Here is a 10,047-nt window from a genome sequence, read left to right on the forward strand (position 1 = left end):
TAGTAGCACGAGATTGGAATTGACGAGTTGAAAAATATACACTATTACAATATTGACAATTTGTAAGATGTTCAAGAGAGATCTGTCGGTACTTCGAAAAGATCTTAGTTATTATATATCTATGTAAATATTTACTAACATATACAATAGTTTTTACTATAAAAAATTGACGGTACTTCGAAAAATTTATAAACATGGCGACGAATGTCAGGCTAGAAAGAGCATTGCTCTTCTGACAGCAGAAGGCGCGTTACACGCTTCGGAGAACGTTGTAAAGTCAATATTTAAAATTCGGAGTGGAATAATAAAATTAAAGTGATAGAGACTAGAGCTCGAGAGATATGTCTTGTGAAGCAGTTTTCTGGGGCATTTTAGACTATTCCCCGAATCAATGTAGTAAAAGATATGAAAGCTCGATTTGTGACTTCATTGTTATATAAGAAAGATAACATTTTAAGACCTTAAGTTTCGGATATCTAGTGCGGTTTTTATATAACTAAGTTGTTTTTATATCATTTTCATATAAATAAAATGAAAATTAAATAGTAGTAGTATAATGGCGCATGAAGTATTAAATAGCCGCAAAAGAAAAGTCTACCCTGAAGTTACTTCTAATACCACCAAAATGTATTGCGACGACGAACAAAGGAGGTTGGTGATCGTAAACCAATTATGAATGAATGAGGTGTGTAGTTTCTTTTTTATTCGAAAGTGACTCTTTTCTTAAAACTTAGTCGACAAAACATAATAACATTATTTTATTAAAAGGTACAAGGGCAACGAATGTTGGTTACATGAATCAGATTTTTAGAATGGTATTCTTGGTAAACTCGTAACGTTATTTAATTATTTACTTTTCATTTTGACATTCAATATTCTGCATAAATATTTAGCCATGTCATTTGGTCTTATAATGCAGAGTTTGTTTCATCACTAAAGCTCTCGACACATTCAAAGATAAATTATCTAAAAAGCTAAAAAGCTTAAGATGTTATTATAAGTTTATGTATACTACTTGCGAAAAGAATTTTTCCCTTACCTAACATGATAAAAGTTTGAAAAAGTGTTTTGTTTTCGAATATTAAAACCATCATATTGGTACTATTTTTTTAATTTTCACATCCTTAAACTGCCATTATCATAAAGATATATTTAAATTAGATTTTAATAAAACTCTGCTTCATTTCACCATCATAATTTTTATCTAATTATATTTACTAAAAAATATATTTTGTTGCGATGTCAATTAAGAACAAAGTTAAAAACGGTTATGTCAATGTCACTGTCATCAATGTTTAAGGTTACCTATATAATTACAAAGTGGTTATTTAAATATTACTAACCTACTGTAAGGTTTGTTTCAAAATAATGTTTGATAAATCTTTCTAAACGTTCATTTTCTTTATAAATATATTAACGAATTAATAATAGCGCTCAAAAAGACACGTGCATTAATATTTATGAATATGTTTTTGTTATTAGAAAGCACTCTCGTGTCTATGTTGAACAATCGCTCATCCGTGTTTTTTTATTTACTGCAGAAGATATTTTTCGTTACGCGTTTTATGAATTAAGTACTACAATTTCAGAAATTGTATTGTTTAAGTTCACCTTTCTCTTATCCACTCTCTGCAACGCTCTGTCATTCGATACATTGTTCGTCTACAATATTATTCTTTGCACCCACTTAAAATTCAACAGTTGTGTTTGAAATAGATACTAGGTAACCTTTTTAATAATAATATTAACCCTTCTAGTGCCGGGCGAAAAAGATGTGCCTATGCGTGAATAACCGGTCGAATTTCACAATTTCACTAGGGTTTCGGAAACCTTAGGAGAAACAATATTTACATGATTTAAAAAGCTATTTATACTTTGGATGAAGTAGAAAACAAAACATGACTAGTTTTTCCCTACTCAATAAAAATTATAAATTAAAGAGATATAAATTTTCATAAAAATAGTAAAAGTTAAGTATCTTACACAACATATTTGCATATACAAAAATGCATCTTTTCATCATAATTTTTTATGGACCAATTATTATAAAGTTTATCTTGACAAGGTTTGATAAGAGCCACAGCAAATGAGTCCGCAGCTTGAATGTCACTGGTGCGGCAACCATCGGTGTTAATGTTAGATTTCGGTACCTCCATATTCAGTCGTCTTCCACAGAGTTAAAGTTAATTCCCTCATAATGAAATTAGGTCATTTATAATGTATTATTTTGGTATAACGTTCTTCCGCAATGCGAACAGTACAGCGCTGTGAAGCGCAGGTATATATATCGGCTCTGGCACTTCTCACTGGTGTAGCAGGAGCTGATATAGTGGCTTGCGGCACTAAAATGATTAATAATTATTGTGACTATTTATTACCCCTAACATATTACATACATTACATTACAGCTTTACAAGCAAATTAAAATACCATGTAAAACATAGAATGTTTTTATCTTTCTTAGTTTTTTATCTTCGTTACCAAAGGCTGCGCACTTCCTGGAAAGCTTTGGTTAAGGATTTGACAACTTGCCTCCACAGGTCTCTATAATCATTTCTGAGTGCTTCCATTATTGTAAGGCCTGTCACTACTCATATAGAGTCCACCCGTGTGGTTGGTCATCCTTTTTTTCTCTTACCTCTACTTTTGCTATGACCAGCTTATGGAGACTCTGGTTGCCTCTGAGCTATGTAGTTAAATATTCCAAAATCCCCTTGTAGCACATGTTAGAGATAGACTTTATACAGATATGAACCTAAACAGATCTATTGGTTCTCTTGGCAGTGTATGTTACGTAAATGTAAGAAAAGGACCAATATTTAGCGAAGTGGCTAAATATTGGTCCCTTTCTTGCTTAGGATGGACTTCCGCGAGGTAACGCCTGATTCCATTAAATATTTATGTAAATGTATCATGTGTTTTTATATCCATTAAAATTAAAGTAAGAAAAAAAAATGCTACTGGAACTTTTTTAGTATATTATCATAATTATCAAGTATTATTATAATTATATTAAATTTCTATACCATAAAAGATGTGATGAGTACTCAGAAAGCACACTAATAGTCGTACAAGAGATATGTTTAGGTAATTCAGACTAAAAACATATCCAGTCCAGTATTTTGGAAAGCTATATTGCATATACTGAATAACATCTGTAAAACTGAAATGAAATTTGTTCATATTAGGAACAACACAGATGACATACATAATACATAAAATTCTTCATTAGACTTGTTTATTTTATTAAATTGTGTCTGCTAACAATTATAACTATTTGCTATGTTATTAAGCTTACTCGCTAATTTGGAATAAATTGCACAACTTATTATAATGTAGTATCTGTTTGCATATTTTCTAAACATGGGTATATTTGAAAAAAGTTTCAAAGCAGCAAATAAAAAATGTATAATTTTTTTATACTTTTTTTTCAGACAAAAACCATCATTCCACACCTTTAATACCAAGAATGAAAAATGGGAGATGAAGGTAAATGATTAAAGATATCTTGTAACTCAATGTATGTATGTACAGAGAAAAAAATAATCAAATAATAACTTTTTCTGTGGCATCTCAGCCTTTTCAATATTTTTACGCCACTCTGAGTTACATATATTTTTTTATGTTAAAGCGAACGGATTAAACTTGTGTAGAGTCCACATTTGAATTTGCCTCTTAAAAATCCGATTGCCTCCTAGTGGAATGTGGGCCCTATATTGGGAAACACTAATCTATACCTACTTTTGGGCACATAGAAATAAAAAATAGTACCTATTGTCAACTTTCATTATTTTTTAGTTATTATGAAATATTTGTTGATATTGACTGTAAATGTGAAGAATTCTCTGAATGCTTATAAATGACATGCACAAGTAGACATAGCAAGAATTTTATATCTAGTGTCATTTTGTAAACACTTTTCCAATATCAACTCTGTATTTTACTTGTATGTAATAATGATAACTGTATAATTTCCAGAGAAAATTTTGGACATATCAAATCTCCACTTGGAAGGTGATTTTGATCATCAAGTACAACAAATTCTACAGTTCATAAGGCTGACCAGAGCGCAGGTGGAAGACTTACAGATCTTGTTTGATGATGTGCAGAATACTTTGGCGACAATATGGCCAGGTCAATAATTCTAAAACTATATCTGCTTCTTTTGTATTAAGTAAGACATGATTGACTTATCTAATAGATTCAGGCGTTATTTTGCGAAAGTCCATCCTAAGTAAGAAAAGGACCAATATATAGCTACTTCCACCATGCAGCAGTAGTCGTGGAAAAGAGTGCACCAATTAGTGGACTCTGTTTTTGGCACTAATTGGTGCAACATTACTCCTGAGGATGCTCCGTGGAGGGGTGAAACACGTGTTGAGTGATTTAACAGTGGTAGTTGTGTAATCGCATTGTTTGCCGCACGCGCATTTATCAGCGGGCTGGCGGGCGGTGCACTTTATGGCACGACTACTGCTACATAGCGGAATTAGCTATATATTGGTCCTTTTCTTACTTATGATAGACTTAGCTATAACATGGTGGCCTTTAGTACTCTTAAGTCTATGGTTTATATTCCAATATATATCAGAGAACTGGAAAGTAATGTCGTTTTTGTCGACATATCTTAAAGAAAAATTTATTGATTTTTACTGCGCCTGCATTGAAAATTTGTGTACTAAATGGCAAAAGGTTGTTGATAATGAAGGTGAATATATTGTTGATTACAGATAGAAACTTGTTAAAAATGCAGTTGTGTCAATTTTACTTAAGAAAGTGATATTACTTTCCAGTACTTCTAATATATTTCCACATTTTTTTTGTAGCCTTAGTATGTTACTTGTATTAGCTATAAAGCTAGAGCTAAAATAAAAACAATAATTATCTAAAACATCTCAGCTGCTTTTCTTTATATTTTTAGAGTAGAGAGTGAGGTAAAAGTAGGACAAGGTTTTATATCTTAATTGAAATAAAAGTCTGTCATATGAAGGAAACGCTTGAATGTTCAATACGAAATACCTGTATTCAGGAAAAATATCTTAATCAGTTTCCAAAGTTATTTGGCGAATGAATTATTAAAGTCCCGTTGAACTTTAGCTGTGGATTCAAGATGTCTGTGAACAAAATTATTATTCTGGTGTCGTTTGCAACTTCTGGGTTAGCAATAAGGCGATAAATTATGAAGTTTCAAGTGCAGTAACTACAATAACTGATCTTTTTTCATGATCAAAGGTCGCGGGTTCGATTCCTGGGATACAATTTTATATTATTCACACTTTTTGCATTAATTGTTAAGAATTGACACTGTTCATAAACAAGTTTCCAGAGGAAGGCCAATACCTTTCTCTGCATACCATAATACCACAAATGCGGTCGCCAACCCGCTTGCCAAGCTTGGCGGTTATGTTATATATATATATCTACCCCCCATAGATATCTTTGCAGAAGACCTATGCCTTGCAATGGCTGTCTATGAGCTAAAATGATGATGTCTTTTATAAAGTTATTATCTTAAAGTTAACATAGTGTACCATAGTTTAATTGAGAGTACTTCAGTTTATATGACTTAAGCCTCCTCTATTTATTTATGTGGGCCATCTTATGTAATATATTTAAAAACCTTACAAATCTTTATTTATTTTCTCATGCAGGATGTGTGGTGCAACCATTTGGCTCCATAGTTACAGGACTTGGCATCAAATCCAGTGACGTGGATTGTTACATTAACTTACTCCCATGGCAGAAGAATCCCAGTGACATCTATGTGACGAAAGCCAAGTCATTAATGTCGAGACGCCCGAAATTGTTCAGCAATCTGTTTGCAATAACCACGGCCAAGGTGCCAATCGTCAAGTGTTATCATATTCCAACCCAAAGATATTGTGATATTAGCTTTAAAAGTCTATTTGGTGTGCAAAACTCTAAATTGTTAGCGTATCTGATTAATTTGGATTCTAGAGCGTTCCATCTCGCTATTTTGGTTAAATACTGGTCAAAAGTACACAATCTGACTGGAACAAACCTTCTGCCCAATTATTCACTGTTATTATTAGTGATATTTTATTTGCAACAGAAATCTATTTTACCCCCCATATACAGGTTACAAAACGCTGAGTACATGGTAGACAATTGGAACGTTGCCTTTGATGAAATCGTATATGAGAGTGACAATGATGAATCCTTATACAATCTATTGGGAGAGTTTTTTATATATTACAGAGATTTTAAATACGATCAATATATTATAAGTCCGTTTTTAGGCCGACCCATCCATAAAGAGCAGTTTAATTCAGTAAAATTTATGACCGACCAGTATAGCTTGTATAAATTTAATTTAGAAAAAGGCATTTGTCAACCACTGAAGTTGAATACCTTGATCTGTGTACAGGATCCATTCGACCACAGCAGGAATTGCACAGGGGCCCTGCACCCAAAAATAGCATATTCATTGTTGACTCACTTCAAATTGTCTACAGATGTATTTGAAAATGAAAGAAGCGATGCATTTCTATGGGGTATTTTATCTATAGAAATTAAAGGTAGTTTGGTAACAAACACGAAGAAACGCGTACCGAAATGTATCCAGAAACATAGGCATGCTGTCAGTAGAAAGAATAATACTATTCGAAACGCTTTTGTACGTTTAAAAAAACAAAAATAATTATAAGTGTGTATAATTAACTTTTATAAGATTAATTATAGTTTTTAATTAACGAATTTTGAGACGCTGGGAGCAAACAGTTATTAATAAAAGAAACACCCACAGTGTTTGCATATTTTTATACTTTGTTTTACTTACCACATCAAGCACAGATCGTTTCATTGTGGTAGGGATTTAGTATCTCATTACGTACTTGGAAGACGTTGTATACTAGATGACAAAAGGTTGTTGATAACGAAGGTGAATATATTGTTGATTAAAAATAAAAACTTGTTCAAAATTTAGTCGTGTGAATTTAACTTAAGAATGCGACATTACTTTTCGATCCCTCTAATATTTTGGCAATAGTATCAAAAATGTCCAACAATTTACTTTGGTGATACACATTGAGCTCAACGTAATTAATTTTTTTATTACAAATTATCAACAAACATTATAATATTGCATGCAAATATAAATGATAGGTAACCACATTTGCCAGGTTAACAACAAAAAATAATTTTTGAAAAAGAGCAGTTTATGGAATATAATTATAAAACTCATTTATTTGCTATATTGTGTCAAAGGTAATATAGAGATATTAGATTGAGATATATAGTTTGGTATTCATCTTAATTAAGAAAAGGACCAATATATAGCTACTTCCGCCAATGCAGCAGTAGTCGTGCAATAAAGTGGACCGCCCGCCAGCCCGCTGATAAATGCGCATGCGGCAAACAATGCGAATTACACAACTACCACCGTTAAATCACTTAACGTTACACCGATTAGTGCTAATCACTAATCGGTGTAACATTACTCCTGAGGATGCCCCGTGGAGGGAAACACGTGGCGGAAGTAGCTATATATTGGTTCTTTTCTTACTTAGGATGGACTTCCGCAAAGTAACGCCTAAATCGATTGGATTTTCATCTTAATGTCTATATATCACAAGGCGGGCGTATTGCTTCCAACTGATTTTTAATCTATATGGGAGTCCTATGTCTCTCTGTGCACGTCCTTAGGATTAGATGACGATAGTATAATTTTATCTTTAAATTATAATAAAATTATTAGTTTAGCCTATTTTTAAGAAACTTACATACAATTGAAGTTTACTTTTATTAATATCAACACAGGAGTGCAATGTTTATAGGATTTACCACCTTTTCCTCGCCTCACCATCATACAGCACCGTCCGGGGGACACTTGCCCCGTATGGTGGTAAATGAGCGGCAACGCCGAACAACAGCGGTTCATTAACCTGACCCTGGGTGCCCGTAAACCCTGAGAGATTAAATCCACTTTAAAAAAAGTGACGACAGTGCCTTGGGAAGACACCGTTAGTATGTCCCATATCCGGGCCTGCAAGTGTGAAATCTGTCACTAAAAAATGCGGAGGAGTGAGAGATCAGGCCTCTGTGACAGGTACTGCTATTGGGAGAAGTGACAAAAAGTGTAAGGAAAATCTCTTTTCTGCATCTACAGAGTTGCAACTCAACCATATAATAAAAAGAGAAAATAACAGTTCACGAAGTACAAAAAAGCACATCACTCAATTAGAAACAAGTACCACGAACAGTAGTGGCCTCCCAATGGATTGAACTGGTGAGGAATCCATGAACGACGACCAGGACGCTCTCCCGATCTAAAAAAGTACATAAAAATAATAAATAAATTCAGAAATTAGTATTTACAAAATAATCTATTGCTACACATTTTAAAACTAAATTTATTTTTAAAGTATGTCTTTAATTTCAGTGTGCCTGTTGGCATAGGCCTCCTCCAAAACTTCCATTGACTTCTGTCGTTTGCAACCCTTCTCCATTTTACACCCGCAGTCAGTATTAAATCATCTTCCTATCTTATTTTTTGTCTTCCTCGATTTCTTTTTCCGTCTCTCGGGTACCATTCTTTTATGGCCTTACTCCATTTCCCATTCTTGTCACGAAAAAAAGTACATAAACCGCCATAATAATCTTTTATGGTGTTGTGGCGACTCTCTCGCCCACTTAACATTCAATGTTGCCAAACGCGGAACTACTTGTAGACATGACCCGCTTTTGAATTAGCTCTCTGTTCGATTTTATCGTGGATTTATGTAACATTATACAAGTCAATAACCACCCAGATGGAACGTCCGGACCACGGCGGGGCTCCAATGATAATTAGGGACAGTATTAAACAACACATACTTTAATATGTACCCGTATCTCCACACTGTGACGGTAGACCATTTGTAAGGAACAAATGCTATTGCGGCTGCTTATTGCCCGCCTATACATAAAATTGATGAAAAATAGTTTACTAACTTTTTTTGTAAATTTGGAAGGAGATTCATTTCAGGGGGCGACTGATACGCCAAGAACATTTATTTGGATTCAAAACTCACTACCACATGAGGAAAAGAATTTAACAAATCAGTTGACATTAATTCTGTCGCTGTGAACTTCTTCATTTCAAAGAAAATATATGATTTCTACACTAAAATGGAATCTTGCCTCGATGGAACGTCTGACCACATATGTACAGTCAGGACTACCATCTTCTGGTGAATAACACCGTATGACAACAAAAACTGCTGGGACCGCCATTACTGCTGGGAAGATAAGAGGTAATTCCATTTAAATACTGCATTCACTATACCTATTTAGCTTGGAACACTTGCGGCATGGCTATATTAATGTTTAACTCTTTCGAGAATGTCAAAAAGCGAGAATGTTAAAGCCATAAGTGATCAGCAGTATATTATCACTTAATTGGATTTTCATCTTTTTTAAAAATTTAACTTGTTTGGAACCCTATCGTTACCTGCGATAAGGACTGGAAAATCCTCGTAGACCAACTACTGGATAAAAATACATAGGATGCCGCTTCTTTTTAATTATTTCTATCGAATATTATAATTTCTATTAGTAATGTCGAAGTAAAGTATTTTTGAAAATTAGTTTCAAATATTGTATTATATATATAGTAATATTGAAAATAATTTTCGTAACGGACAAATGTAAAAATTAATATAGCTGAGAATCGAGTTTTGCATAAATATTTCATGCATAGCTAATTTAAATTAATATAAATATGCCGTACTTAAATACAATGAAATAAAAGTATGTTCATTTTTATGAAAAGCCTTGTAAATTTACACCCTTTTAAAATTTGATTTATCATATTCTAAGAGCGTATTTTGGCAGTGGTGAAATTTTTTACAAAATATGTTTTTTTATAATACAAAATTTTTGAGAAGTTAGTTTGTAAATAAAAAATTTGATAATAATTGAAATGTCGAGTGTTAAAGTTTCCGAACGAAGGTTATTGACAGTGAAATCATTCTTTGATTATTGTTATCAAAACTCAAGTTTAATGACGGCGATTCGATTCAAAACAATTTTCACAATTACGATCTG

At 33.1% G+C, this 10,047-nt stretch overlaps 1 protein-coding gene across 1 annotated transcript; it reads left to right on the top strand.

Annotated features, from left to right (window-relative positions):
• The first annotated feature begins 3,430 nt into the window (after positions 1-3,430).
• On the top strand, positions 3,431-6,782 carry LOC137932576 (terminal uridylyltransferase Tailor-like). The gene is made up of 3 exons (XM_068776189.1): positions 3,431-3,489; positions 3,979-4,134; positions 5,652-6,782. The coding sequence occupies exons 1-3, from the start codon at positions 3,477-3,479 to the stop codon at positions 6,659-6,661; spliced, it is 1,179 nt and encodes a 392-aa protein (XP_068632290.1). The 5' UTR covers positions 3,431-3,476; the 3' UTR covers positions 6,662-6,782.
• Positions 6,783-10,047: the final 3,265 nt, after the last annotated feature.

The sequence above is a fragment of the Battus philenor genome, unplaced genomic scaffold (assembly GCF_028537555.1).
Source record: "Battus philenor isolate CCGP_79_NKW_IND1 unplaced genomic scaffold, ilBatPhil1.0.hap1 SCAF_11, whole genome shotgun sequence".
Lineage (NCBI taxonomy): Eukaryota > Metazoa > Arthropoda > Insecta > Lepidoptera > Papilionidae > Battus > Battus philenor.

Excerpts from the sequence above, each read along its gene's own strand:
- LOC137932576 (XM_068776189.1), top strand. Across the intron at positions 4,135-5,651 it reads TTTGGCGACAATATGGCCAG|GATGTGTGGTGCAACCATTT; the intron begins GTCAATAATTCT and ends TTTCTCATGCAG.